Source organism: Crocuta crocuta, unplaced genomic scaffold, assembly GCF_008692635.1.
Source record: "Crocuta crocuta isolate KB4526 unplaced genomic scaffold, BGI_CrCroc_1.0 scaffold271, whole genome shotgun sequence".
NCBI lineage: Eukaryota > Metazoa > Chordata > Mammalia > Carnivora > Hyaenidae > Crocuta > Crocuta crocuta.
The window spans coordinates 1,869,489-1,884,292 of record NW_027527824.1 but is presented as its reverse complement, the minus strand read 5'-3'; the positions used below and the strand labels follow the sequence as shown (position 1 = coordinate 1,884,292).

At 50.4% G+C, this 14,804-nt stretch overlaps 1 protein-coding gene across 2 annotated transcripts in view; it reads right to left on the bottom strand.

The window, feature by feature from the left end:
• CHRDL2 (chordin like 2) overlaps positions 1-14,710 on the bottom strand; it is a 32,140-nt gene extending 17,430 nt beyond the window's left edge. For both annotated transcript variants that reach the window (XM_077777969.1, XM_077777970.1), the window contains exons 1-2: positions 14,372-14,710; positions 2,981-3,093 (exon numbers count right to left, since the gene is read on the bottom strand). In XM_077777969.1, the coding sequence (XP_077634095.1) occupies positions 2,981-3,093; positions 14,372-14,453 (195 nt within the window). In that variant the 5' untranslated portion in view covers positions 14,454-14,710. The remainder of the gene's footprint in view (positions 1-2,980; positions 3,094-14,371) is intronic.
• Positions 14,711-14,804: the final 94 nt, after the last annotated feature.

Below are 14,804 nucleotides of genomic sequence, written 5' to 3'. Positions count from 1 at the left end.
CCAGTGGATCACAAAACTTGGACTTTGTCAACTGGACCAAATGTTGTCATGGACCATTTACATCTGTCTAGTCCATTCACCCGTGAATTCCCAAAAACAAGGGTCATGCCTCGTCTGTTCATCTCTGAATTGTCAGCTCAGGGCCTTGCTCCAGGCTGCTGCTGCCTGTGACAGTCTGAACAAAGGAGCAAGTGAATAAATAAGAGGCAGGAAGAGAAGGGATAGATGAATGGAGGGACCCAGCTTTGTTCCACTGTGAAGTCTGTGGGTTTGCTTCTAGCCCCGTTGCCCACCAGGTTCCCCCACGGCACCTCTTGCCCCATGGAAAACCCCAGACCAGACCCCAGACCCTCTGGGGTCACTGCTTTTCAAGATGGCCAGATCGCAAGGACAATCGGCACTAAGGGGCATCCCAGAACCCACAGAATTGGTCTGAGCTCCAAAAGGAGCCTTCTAGAGGCCTGGCACACATGGGTGCTTCATAAGGTGAACTTAGGGGTGAACTAAGCCCCTCAGATGAGAAACTGGGGCAGAGTTCAAGGAACTATGTGACCTGAAGAGTTAGAAGAGCCAGGCAAGGGGTTGAACAGGCAGGTGACCAGGTGGGAGGCCATGCAGCCAGACTGCCTCTCAGGAAAGTCATAACCACCATTTACTGAGGGGCTATTAGGTAGAGGCTTTATCTTGGATATATAACTATATGATCTGACTTTATTTGCTTAGCAATCCTAGGGGTAGGTGCTGCTATCCACACTTTCACCATGAGAAAAGAGCCTCTGTCTGAGATTTTAAATTGCTAAGACCACACAACAGGTGAGCACCGTCTCCAGGGCCTCTGTACTTTGAGATTCTGAGCTGCCTCTGGTGGACGGGATAGGGATTCACTCATTCGCTCAGTATTTACTGCATGACTACTGAGTGCCAGGCCCTCTTTTAAGCTCTAGGGACATAGCAGTGACACCAACACGGTCTCTGCTTCACAGAACTTGCATCCTAGGAGCAGGAGACAGACTATTAAAAATAAACAAGAAGGAACAAGATCATTTCAGTTGTTAAACTTATGATAATAATAAAACAGGGCGATGCGCTCGGGTTAACCGTTAGAATATTTTAGAGACAGCTACCATAGAAAGCCTCATAAGGAGGTCACTTTTCTGTGACAAACTGTGAGATGAAAGGGACCATTTGTGAGAAGATTCAGGGATGGAGGGAGACATCTCAGGCAGAGAAACCACCAGGTAGGAATGAGGTTGAAGCACTGGCACAGGTAGGAGATGAGGTCGGAGAAAAAGGCAGAAGGCAGCTCACGCAGAACCCAAAGCAGAAAATTTGAATTTTACTTTAGGTGCAATGAAAAAGTTTTAAGAGTGGAATAACGTGATCAGTTTTATGTTCAGAAACGATCACTCTAGCTGCTGTGTGGAGGACGGATTTAGAGAGGAAACAGGGAGACCAGGTGGGAGGCTGGTGTAACAGCCCAGGGAGAGATGAAGGTGGCTTTCATTAAGGGGAGTAGTGACATTAAGTGGAGAGAAGTGGAGGAATTCAGGATATTTTCTGGAGATACTGGCATGATCACTTGGGTTGAGGAAACTCTGCAGACAGAGAAACAAATTAGCTCCAGTGGATCACAAAACTTGGACTTTGTCGACTGGACTGCATGATATGTCTGGAATTTTCTGTTATGGTTTTCTTTCTGTTCTCTGGCTATATTTCATAAAGTTCTTTTTGTAAAGGCTGATTGGCCTCAGATGTGCTAAGGAGAACCAAGGAGGAGGGCAGTTGTGGGGGATTGTGTCTCCATTGGCACCAGTGTTCTGCCTCGGGCCACATGGTAGAAGCCATGGGGAATCAGAGGGAAAGATCCCAGGAGGAATGAGACCCCAGTGATCAGAGTCAGGAGAGGGGCTGGTCCATCCCCCTCCACCTCCCAATGTCTTCTCAGAAGCTCTTCTCTGCTCCCACTTTGAGAACTGCCTTAACAAGAGAGGCTCTTACAGGCTTTCTGCATTCCTCTCTTGGCTTTTGTTCAGGGAAAGATGCCAAAGGGCTGGCTCCAGGTAGGAGCGAGGTACCCTGTCCCCCACAAGCACCAGTACCCAGACAAAGACTGTTGAGGATATCACACCAACCAGCCTGGGCCCAGGCAGCTGAACTGGAGCTAAGGGTGTTTCCAGCCTCCCAAACCACTCCCCCTCCATTCTTACCTCTCCATCCTCCTACCTGGCCTAAGAATTCCGGACCACCTGGGGATCTTATTTATTCCACCCAGTTGATAGTACAAGGGTCTGTGGAGGGGGCTGGGTAGGGTGGGGAAGGGGACACAGAAGTGAACAAAAAGATCTGGTCTCTGCCCCAATTTGTTCAGCCTCCAGCAGGACACCAAATTGGGCATGAGTGAGCAGCCCGGAAGACCTGCTCTCAGGGGCTCCATGTAGGAGGGGCAGTAACTGACAGACATAGATAACTATTGTACTTGGCCAACAGTGATCAGGAGAAAGGGACAGAAAATCTTATGTGGCATCCCAGGAGACACACTTGCAGGTGAGGTATCCAATAATGGTGAGGGTAGCATTTGGGTGAAGTCTTAGAGTCAATATTTGAGCCAATGGAGTTGGGAGAGCATGTCCCAACGCAGGGCAGCAAGAGAGGTGGCTGGAGGAAAGAGCACAAGGCAAGGAAGGTATGGGAGGTCAGAGCAGAGAGGCTCTTGTCCTCTGCTGCATGGGACATAGGGAGGCTGGCAGCAGCCAACATGGAAGGAAGGCTGGACTGAAAGATGGAAGGCCCAGTTTCCCACCCCAGCCCAGCCACTGACCCGTGGTGTGACTTATCTCTGAGAGGTGCACAGAGCTGTCTATTCCCACGTATTGCGTACTCACTAGGGAAGTGGCGTAGCCTCACCCTTTCTCTGGGGTGACTTCTCTAGGGTCTCCCAGACATACCTGTCTCAGGTGGCCATGTGACCAAAGGAACATACCTCAGAGCAAGTACAGCGCAGGCAGTACATCAGGCCCTGTGGCTCCAAGTAGGGGTGCCAGCTCTCACCGGGTGAGTATCTCTTCCCATGGAAAAGGCAGAACATGTCTGGGCCTGGCAAACCAACCAGTGCTTTGTCAATCCTAGGAGGCTCCAGTCCAAAGACCACCATCCCTTCTTCTTTCTGGCTCTAAGAAAGATGTCATCTGGACCACTTAAGGGAAAGGGAATCCACCAGAAGTGCTCTCTGCTCACCGGCCCGGAATATCCGAGCTTGTCAGCTTGTCCACACACTTGCTATGTGACTTTGGGCATGTCACTGCTCCCTTCTGAACCCCAACACTTCTCTCATAGGCAGTTAGGAGGATCGGACAGTCTAAGTGTCTACAGATTTAAGTTGTGGTATAAATGTTATTAGATGAATAATCTGAGGCCCAGAGAGGATAAATTACACCTTTAGGGTCAGTCAGCAAGGAGGGATGGTAGCCCAAGCTTCCTGACTTTCCGTCCAGTACTCCTTCTGTCCTCATAATAACACTGGCTTCCTTTCCCTTGGTCCCATTTTGCTTATTTATTTACTACATCTCTGCATCCCCCCCTTCCCACTGCTGAGCCTCTCCCTACACACACACACACACACACACACACACACACACACACACTCCTCCTCTGGGTCCTATGACCCACCTTTGCAATAAAGCCACTCAGAGCAATTTTCCTGCTTTCATACCATACTGTGTCCTTATAGCTCAGCAAGCTGTGATGGAAAGTGTCTTAACTGGGAAAACAAGGGTTGCCTCGTGAAAGGTTCTTAGAAAGCTGACTTCTAAATAGCCTTAAAAATGGTCATGGCAACTACTTTGGTTGCACTAAGGTTAATTACTTTTGTGATCTGCATCACAAAACATATAGACAACATCAGTTGTCTATATGCAGATGAATGCTTCCAGGAATGACTGGGAAATAGTTGTTTCCTCGGGTGCGTTAGATAAGTCTGCAATCCTGCTTTTCTCGCTCACTTCACACAGCCAATCGGTAGCCCTGCCTCCCCCCACCTCTTACTGGATCACCACTTAGCCTGGGAGCTCCAGGTCCGGCTCACAGCCGTGCCTCACCCTGCTGCCTTTTGCCCCATCCCTGCCGAACCTCCTTCTCTCCGGTACCCGGTGATTTTTACAACCCAGAAGGGATGCTGTCATTCCTAAAGGAAAACCCTTTTAGGGAGGAACTGGGATGCCCAGCTCAAGCTAGGCTATCCCCAAAGGATTGTGGAATTAGATGAGATTGAGCTATGGAAAAAGGAGCCGACATTTATTGACTATCTTCTCTTTATGTAAATTACTTAATTCTTTCATTGACATTGTTGTTTTGAGCATTAAGTTGGATGATGCTTGTCAAGGCCTACTTAGCCCAGTTCCTAATACTTAGTTGAGCACTATGATTATGATAAATGTGGTAACAATGACCCTGCGAGATGGGTCATCTTGAATAGATGATAGTGTCCCTCTAACAGGGTCTTGGGGTTGTTACCATAATTATGAGAAAACTAGATGGAAAAGCTGAGGATGCACTTGCCTAGGCCATTCAGCTAGTGATCTGAATCCAGGACTCCACTCCCAGGCAGAGCCCCTCGCAGTTCACCTTCCTCCTTCATGGTTTTTGCCCAATCCCAGGGCCTAGGGGCTCCTCTCTCTGCCTCAGCGCCCACTGTATGCTATTCCCTATTTTCTTTTCCTAGTCCCCTAGGTCTAGAATCTAGAGATTGCCTTTCATACCTCCTCCTGCCTACATTCTAGAGTCTTCCTGTTAGACATTGCACCGCACAGTCACAGAGAACTGAAAGCAACATACCAGGAGGGGCAGCTTGTACAATGCAGAAATCCCCTCTCAGTGTTGGGGGTGCTGGGGCCGGTTCCAGGCACACACCTTCAGAGGAGAGGGTCTCCGGGGCCATTCCTAGCCTTCAGAAAGTTTCCCCCATAACTGCTCCTGCTCTGCCTCTCAGGCCTTCCGGAACAAAGATTTGAGGCCATGGTCATGATACCCTCAGAGTCTGCACTTCAGTGGCCGCTAGGGACCATAGGAGCACATGGCTTGGTTCCCTCCCCACCCGTTCCTCAGCTCCCTAAAGTAGAGGGGGGATCAGACAGCAGATCTGTTCCCAGCAAGGCCCAAGCTGGCCCGTATCAAATGAGCTGTGTTTATCTCTCAGCCTCTGCTGGCAGAGAGGGCGGGGACCCAGCCCCAGCTGGGGTGCTTGTCAGAGCCAGCCCAACTCTCCAAGGATTGAATAATGTCTTTCTTCCTTAGGCCCCTCCCCCTAACCAGGGAGGGGGGACGATTGCAACACTACCTCAAAGCCTTAGGTCTGAGCCTCATTGCTGAAGAAACCCTCCTCTCCCACCTTCCTTGGGGCGGCCCTGTAGCCTGGCCCCTGTGCAAGTTGGCACCCCTCCCCCTTGCCGCCTGCTCCGAGCATGGAGACAGAAGGAACGTCTCAACCCATGCCCAGGCCAGGAAGCCGCTTTCTCTACCAACAGACCTGGCAGTGGCCGAGAACGTGTGGGGCCTGGCAGGCCGGTCCCTCAACCCCAGAAGGCCTCCTGTGGCCACAACGCCACCCAACCATGCCCTCCAAGGTGAGAGGCACAAGGAAGGGTGGCATTGCCCGGGGCTCCCTCTTATACTGGGGGGTGAGTGCCCAAGGCCACGCCAAAGCCAGCAGACGGAGGAACGGTCGGGCCGCAGCCTCCTCCATCCCTCTGGTCCTGGCATTAGCCCCCATTAGCTCCTTCGGCCACGAATTCACCGTGTAACAATGAGGAAGCCTCCCTCTTCCTTCTCTCAGCCTCAGTTTCTCTTCTGCAGAACAAGAGGGAAGGTGAACTTTGATCTCCAAAGGTTCCTGCACAGATACTGCTTATGAATCCACGATTTCTCAATTCCAACACAGCAAGTTTTTAAGATTGAAGATTTGAGAATTCTGTGCTTAGAAGAGCCTACATTTCACGAGAACATGAAGCTTCTAGAACTATGACTTTGTGGTTCTAAGAGTTGATCATTTCAAGCTTCCATGATTTAGGATACACTGATGGTGCATACACCCAGGCTCTCAGGGACTGCAAGGCGGGTGGGCTAGGAGAGGGTTCAGGGAGCCAATGAGTAACATGAAGAAGGAAGCCAAGTTTGTCTCTCACATCCCCTCCCTTCCCACCTGTTCCCCTGAGCTTCTGTGGCCTTCTCCCACCTGGCCTGGCCTTGGGCCTGCCCTGTGCCCCTCTCCACCCACCACCACACCTCATCCCATCCACCTGGGCCCATATCCCTCTCCCCAATTCAGGGGCAACTGGGCCTTCTCTTGAGGATCTTTAGGAGTTAATGGCCCCTAGCCGTGATGGCTAACTCCGGAAAAAGACAGCAGTGGAGGAAAAGGGACAGTTGGCCCTGTTCCAGGCTTTAGATAGAGAAGAATTAAAGTTGGACAGGTCTCCTACCCCTCAAAACGGGTGTGAGTTTGTGTGTATCTAGTCCAAAGACCCTGGCTTTGCAGTCAGATAGGTCAGGATTCAAACTGGATTTGGCTTTTTATCTGTAGCCTGAGTTTAGACAAATTACTTAATCATTCCAGGTCTCGGTTTCCATATCTGTTAAATGGGATTAGTAATCTCTACCTCTCAGGGTTATTATAGAATTAAATCAGATAATATATGTAATGAGCCTAGTGCCTGACACATATTAGATGCTCAATTAAGTGGTAGGTTTAAAACAAAAAGCAGTGGGGCACCTGAGTGGCTCAGTCAGTTAAGCATCCGACTTCGGCTCAGGTCACAATCTCACGGTTTATGGGTTTGAGCCCCGCATCGGGCTCTGTGCTGACAGCTCAGAGCCTGAAGCCTGCTGCGGATTCTGTGTCTCCCCCGCTCTCTGCCCCTCCCCTGCTCATGTTCTGTCTCTGTCTCAAAAAGATATAATTAAAAAAAAAATTAAACACACACAACACACACACACACAACCAAAAAGCAGATCCGGATGCTGACTCCAAACTTCCCTAACAGTCTGTTTCTCATGGTATTCCATTTGTTCCCACAATTATATGGGCAGCCCCAGGAACTCATTAGGGCATGAATATCAGGGTACCTGCCACTGAGGTCAAATCTCCCAGGTGTCATTTACAACCTCACCAACCCTGTTTCCTGTGGCTCCGTACACTCTCCTAGACATACTCACAAGCCAGATTCCCTCAGCGCCCCCTCTGCCTACACAGACCTCAGGGATGAGATACAGAGATGAAAGGGGTCACCAGGCTGGAGAGGGAGGGAGAGGCTTACGAGGGGGCCTTGAGAGTCCAGAGGGCAAAAGAAAGCCATGGAAAAGTTTTAAACCCGGGCATGCCCATGATCAGGTTTGCATTTTAGCATTATCACGGTGGCCGCAGGAATGGGGAATGCGTTGGAGGAGTTGGAGGACGAGGCCGGAGGCGGGGAGACCAGGCGGCCTGTTGCAGCCACTGGTTTTAAGAGAATGCTGAGAAAGCAGCAGTACCCATGGCAAAAGTGCAGATGTGAGGAACACTTAGGAGGCACGGGGGGCGGGCTTTGGGGCAGGCTTGCTGTGGGTGGGGAGGACAAAGGAGCAGTCCACATCAGGGCTGAGGTTTCAGGCCTGAGCACACAGATGAATGTGGAGCACTTGACACAGAAACAGGAAGTGTTATTATCATTAGCAACAGTAATCGTACTTCCTGCCATTCATTCATTTATTGAGCATTTGTGTATCAGGTCTTCTACAAGGCTGTGGGCCTGGGCCATGACTAAGTAAGACACAGTCCCCATCCTCAGGGAGCTCACAGCCTAATGAGGAAGATGGATAGATCTAATACAGCTGACCCTGAACAACCCAGGTTTGACCCGCACGGATCCACGTATATGTGGAATTTTTACAGTGCAGTACTGTAAATGTATTTTCTCTTCCTTATGATTTTCCTAATAACATTTTCCTTTCTCTAGCTTACGTTATTGTAAGATTACCATATGTAATACATATAAGGCACAAGATATGTATTAATTAACTGCTTAGGTTATCGGTAAGGCTTCAAGTCAATAGCAGGCTATCGGTTATTAAGCTTTGGGGGGAGTCAAAAGCTAAATGCAGGTTTTTGACTGTGAGGGGGTGGATGCCCCTAACCCCCACATTGTTCAAGCGTCAACTGTACATACAGCGTGACAAGTTCTATGACAGTGGAAGCAGCCTTTGGGGAAGGCTTCCCCCAAAAAGATGCCTGACCTGGATGTTGGAGGAGTTAACAAGGTGCAGATGAAGGGGAAGGGCCTGTCAGGCAGCAGGAGCTATGTGCAAAGGCACAGAGGTGGGGGTGACCGTGGTTCACACAGGGCGCTGCAGGGTGCTAGCTCTGCTTCCTGCCCAAAGCATCTACTTGAATAGGCCATAGTCAAAGCTCTCCCCTAGCTTGACACTGGCTTAAAGTAATTGGACTTAGTTGATCCCACCTGATTTCAGGGCGGCAGCGTTTACCAGAGTCTAAATGTTATCATGTCACCTCAGGCTGTCATTGAGAGTATTGATTTTCCAGCAACCCTCTCAGCGGTGGCCTTGTTTTCAGCCTCCCCTCCTCTTGTTGAATCTCTCGCTCTTTCACCACCCCACCAGGCTCTTTCACACTCCTGCGTCTTCCCATGCTGTTTCCTCCACGGGGAATGTGATTCTCCAACTCCACGTTTGGCCAACTCATTCTCATTCTTTAAAAGCCTGTCTAGATGCCGCCCTTTTGGTGAAGCCGCCCCACCCTTCCAGGCCGGCAGCCAGTCCTTCCCCAGGGCTCCCACAGAACTGAGTTCATCCCTCTGTGACAACTCTCGTCACTGGATTCAAAGTACTTATTAAGTGCATTCTTCTTCCTTACTAAGCTGTGAGCTTCTTGAGAGCAGGGACCACATCTCATTACTTTTTGTATCTCCAGTGCTCTGCACAGGTTCTACACAGAGTTGGTGCTTGATAAATGAAGGCACCATGAAAGGATTGAGTCAACGGAGACGGGAAGTTCTGGAAGAGGAGGTGATTGATGGTCCTTAATCCTGGAAACCTCTTTAACAAAGAAAACACTTGATCACGTGGGAAGATGGCCAAATCCCTCTTAGCACTTTGACCTTGCCACCTAACAGGAATTAGCCTTTGACTTCCCTTTTCCAGCTCTTGCCCATCTAAACTCCCAAACCAAACACCATGTAAAAAAGGGCAGAAGCCCAGGCAGGTAAGGGGATGAGCAATTCCATGATCTTCACATGTAAGTCACAGTTTCCAATCTGTTCCATCCAAGGTCATCTCTCAGTCTGCTTTGAAACGCTCATGCTATAGGAGTCTCATAGGGGATAGTTAGGACTGGGTAGTGTGATTGGGAATTCTTCCAAGAAGAAGCAGAAAAGACAACCAAAAAGAAGCTTCTGGGCTGCAGGGGAGGCTGGAAGGGACCAGGGGGTCTAGGGTGTGAGGAGAGAGGCCTGGGACTATGGCTGGCCTGTCCCCAGCCTGCAGGAACTCGGGAAACCTGAGCGAGCCAGCTGCGCAGGAATGTGAGAAAGTTTACATCTTTTCCCTTGCGCCCACACAGCCATACTTTATTTATTTATAGTTCCCTTTCATGCAAACAAACTTGCTTCCCTCTAAGACATAAGCTCTGCTCTGGGCACTGACACCCAGTGGGGGAGGCCTCCTAAGGGAATCAGAAGTGAAAACCTCAGGTCCTCAGCGGCTAAGCTGTACGACCTAGGGAAAAGGCCCTTGCTTCTCTGAACCAGACTCCTCCTCTCTGGTACATGACAGATGTTCGGGAATACAAAAGGACCTGAAAGGAGAGAACTGTCAAACCAGGAAAGGCATCTCTGTTACCAGCAGGTGTTGGGGTGGGGGTGGGGCAGAGATGAGACTGTTTACCTTCTGTTCTGCCTCGAACATGTACACTTAGATTCACAGATTCTTAGAAAGTTAGGGACTAAAAGATGACATCCAATCCTTTATTTTACAGATGTGGAAACTGAGTCCAAGAATAGAGGTCAGGACTTGCCTGGGATCATTGATTTATGCCAGCACAAACTCCAATGGTAGTCTTCAGATCTGAGGGGGGGGAACACCCCTCCCCTAAGGGAGCAAGACCAGAAGAAATGGCTTTGAATTGCGAACAAAAGAATCCAGGTGAGATATAAGGAAGAATCCTGACTATAAGAACGGGTAACGGAAGAAAACTGTAACTGCCTTCCCTGGGATGGGATGGGATCCCGTCCAGGGGCTTGCCCCAAATGATCTCTGTACTGCACCTCCCAGGGGCACCGCTTTCACACCAGTCCTTGGGAGTCCAAGGGATTCAGGATCCCTCTCCCCGAGACCGGCGCCATGGCCCGTGGCTGGGGGAACTTGAGAGGCCAGTCCTGGAACAGGTGCAACAGCTGGAACAACTGCGCAGCTGTTGCCCAGCTCCTGCTCAGCAGCCAGCGAGCCAGTGAGTGAGACAGAGACCTCTACTGGTGGGAGCGAGGAAGTGCAGAACCGCCTAGACAGACCCAGAGAGGGGCCTGCCTGGAGCCCGATGTCAAGCCTTCACCTAGGTGTCCCTCTCCCCCATGTACATCTGGACAGGTAGATGGGGATGCAGCTGAGCTGAACAGCAGGGCAGGGTCCCTACCAGTGGGTCCCCCTACACACTCACTGTTCTAGGCCTCCTAGGTACGCTCTCCTGGTGTTTGAGGGTCTACCTACTCCTCCCTAGCAGGACAGAGGTACCAGGCTGCAGACCTAAAACTTCCTTTTCTAAAGCCCAGAACAGGATCAGAATCAAGGCAACAGCATATTTGGATCTTAGAGTCTTAGAATCATGGAATGTTAAAGCCAGAATGGTCCTCAATGATTGTCTATTTGGGTCAACCATCTCTCTTCACAGCTGGGAAAACTGAGGGGCAGAGAAAGGCAATTTGTCTGGTATCTGCACGGTTGGAATTAGTAGCAGAGCCAGGATAAGGCCCTGACCTTCCGATTCCAAGTTTGTCCTCTGTACTACATCATACGATGGGAGCTCCCTTCCTGCCCCATCTCTGCGTCTACAGTCTGGGATTCTGTCACCTGGGAACAGAAGCTTCAGTTTCCACAGTGCACATAACCTTTGGAGAGAGGATAGAGCAATCGATGGTTTTACTTGTTAACTGACTGTCTCTTGAAAGCAGAATTGGACAGTGGGAAGAAAGAGAAAGCAGAAGCATGCCGGATACCTTAAGGGTGGGAGCGGGTGGCAATAGTAAGAAAAGAGTACAAATGAAGAGGCACTGACATGGGTGAAGAGCACTGGAGAGGGAGTCAAGATACTAAGCAGGTTCTCATTCCACAGAGGAATGGGTGCCCAAACTGATTAACATCATGCATGTATGTGTCTTCACCTGGGGCTGGGATCAGTACCGGTCAGTGACCAGCTCACAGACTTGGAATTGGGGTTCAGCCGGTGGTCAGGGTTTTGAGGATCAGGGCTCAGACAGTGGCCAGAGCTGAGACTCCGTCCAGGTTGAATTCAATCTGTGGCTGGAAACAGAGCCCAGGACAGAATAACCTTTGTTTGAATAGCCTTTCTGCACTGTAACCAAGGAGGTCACTGCCATGTGTGTTCACAGGCTTTTGGCATTCCACAGAGCTGAGCCACCTCAGGAGTCTGCCATGAGGCAGACTTGAGAATATCCATCTGTTGGTACCACTTCTGAAAGCACCTTAGGTGTCACCAGGAGGTTTCTTATGTACAACAGGCCTGAGATCTTACTTGAACTAAGACAAGGACCTTCATAAGAGATCTCCAAACAAGACTCTGGCAAACGACTGTAGAACAGGATTGTTCCTAGATTCATAGATTGTCAGCACTAGACAAAATGATCTGTCCCAGTTCACACAACCTGTAAGCGACAAATCTATTCTTTAATAAATTTGCTGTGTGAACTTGGGCAAGTCATTCCCACTTTCTGGGCTTCAGTTTAACTATGAGGATGGGAAAATTGTGAGGTAGAAGCAGATGATTTTCTTTTCTTTTTTTTTTTTTTTTTAATGTTTTATTTATTTCTGAGACAGAGAGGCAGTGTGAGCAGGGGAGGGTCAAAGAGAGACGGAGACACAGAATCTGAAGCAGGCTCCAGGCTCTGAGCTAGCTGTCAGCACAGAGCCTGACGCAGGGCCTGAACCCACAAACTGTGAGATCAGGACTTGAGCCAGAGTCGGACGCTCAACCGACTGAGCCACCCAGGCGCCCCGAAGCAGATGATTTTCAAAGGCCCTCTCAGCTCTGACATCCCAGAATCTGAACACATCCCTCTGAATGCCAGCTCACCTCACTTTAACTCGAATCTGCTCTGAGTTATTTTCTTGCAGGTCTGGAGCTAAGCTCTGGGCTGTAGGGAGATGCAATTCTGGCAGGACCTAGGGAGAAATATAGGCCTGAAGGCCAGCGGAGGCACAGAAGAAGAAGAGTGGAGTGGGTCGGGTGGCCAGGGAAAGTTTGCTGGAATCAGTGTGACCCGCCAAGGTGAAGGGCTGACAAGACATGGGAAGTCAAGAGCACGGGTGTGGATAGGACACAAGAAATCCTGCACAACGATCTGATTCTAAGACATCTTTCCAAGATGCATCAAGGGCAACGATACCTGGAGAAAAACCTTGGGAGCTAAGAATGATGTGCCAAGAGGAAAGGAGACAGGCATGAAGGGCATTCTGTAGTAAATCCCTTTTAAGAAACAACAGGTTAGTGTTAGGAGGAAACCTCCAGGGCCCAAAGAAGGGGAGGAGACATTTACTGAGTACTAGGCATTGTGCTGGCTAATTGAGCACAGTACAGTCACTTCCCTTTATCCTCCCAAGAACTCTTTGGGTTCCTGGTAAGTATGTGTCCTAGATGGCAGAAATTGAGGCTCAGAGAAGTTGTGACTTATGAGAAGCCACACAGCCACCAAGGGGTAGAGGTAGGACTTGAACCCAACACTGAGTTCTTTCCATTACTTGTTACTAAGGACATCTATGAGCCTCATGCTACAGGCAGCCCAGAGACGACCAGACTTGCAGCCTGCCCTCACAAGCAGAGACAAGAATGAAACAAAATCCACCACCGCCAGCTCCAGAAAGTCACGTGCCAAAGAAAGGCAGTGATGGAGGAGATGGGGGAGCGGAGCTGTGGAGAAGGCAGAGTGTGAGGCTGGGAGTTGGGAACCCGGGGTCTTCATCCCAGGCTCTGCGCTGTGTAACCTGGAGCGGAGCCACTGTCCCTCCTTGACCTCAGTTTCTTTATCAGGTATTTCAGGGTTTGAACTAATCTCCTTCCTTCTCATCAAGAGAATCTTTGGTTTTGTTTTCCATCCTTACAGTCTTCTAAGAGACGGGGGATGGAGAGGAGGTCCAGCAACCTCTGGCAGAGGCAGTGAGGGAACTGAGCCTCAGAGAGATTATATAAACTGTTTGAGGTTACACTGTCTAAGTGGAGAAGCATGAATTCGGGAACTGATTTTTTTTTTTTTTTTTAAGATGCTCTCATGTACCAGCTAGTTGCTTGTGCTGGTTGCTTTATCTATTTTCTCCAATTTCATTCTCACAACAGTCCTGAGATTTTTGACTCCCATTTTATAGATTAGGAAACTGAGGCTTAGAGAGGTGCCCTCCACCAGCTGGTATTCAGAAGCTCTGGGATAGTGAAGACTGGTCTATCTCCCTGTGCCCTGCTGCCTCCCAGAGTCTTACAACTCCAAATCAGGGTTCCTTCCAGATGCTTTGCTGCGCGGCAGGGGAAAAAAGCATAGGATCTGGAATTGGAGAGCTCTGGCGTTGGATGGTTTACTAGCTCTGTAAACGTCAGCAAGTTTCTTCTGTTACCCTAAGTTTTCTCATCTGCGAAATGCAAATGATAATACCCACCTCTTGGGAGTGTTGTGAGGATCCCAAGGAATTACAAAATGAGGTTACCTAGTTAGCTCTTCTTTCTCTGCACAGGCTCCCTTTGAATGCAGTAGTCTTTACATCTCCATCACCTTCTTCACACCCTTGCAGCCAGACATACCCGGCTCTCTGTTGAGAATGTGAAGCCCCACCACCAGCCAACACACACACCCTCACAGTGTCCTGCCTTCTCTCTCACTGCCCTCAGGTCCCTGGCAGCAGCCCCCTTGGCGCTGAGTTTTCCCAAGGTCCCCCCCAGTATCCCAGACTCCTCAGCCCATACTGGTCGGCAGAGGAGTCGCCACTCTCCCCGCACAGGTGCTGCCTGGACGGCTGCCAGAACAGTGTGGGCTCCCAAGTCCTGGCACTTCCCCCGCGCATCCCAGGGGCTCGCATCCCTCCTCTGCCTATCCACCTCCCTTCCCCTACTTACGGGCTCGAGCGTGGGAGTCCAGGGGGAACCAGAGCAGCGCGAGTCCCAGCAAGGAGGAGAGGACCCTTACCTCGGGAACCATCCTTCCTTCCCCCAGGGCCAGGCCGCCAGGCGCTGAGCCAGGAGGGGTGTCGGGAGAAACTGAGATGAGGACACTGAGGCACAGGGGCACAAAGCGACCAGGGAGGGCCGCTGCTACAGGGGAGAGTCAGACAAGGGACGAGTAGGTGGTGAGAACAGAAGGGAGGTCCAAGGTGGGGATAAGGGGAAGGCGAAGGAGGACAAGGGAAAAGTAGAGAGACGGAGAGATGGAGAGGGAGATGGAGAAAAGTACGGCAAGGAGGGAAAGCAAAAGAGAAGGTGAGAAGGAGGGAGGAGGAGAGAGACGGGGCGGACAGGGGTCTGCAGAGCGCGCAGGGCGGGGCGGGGCGCG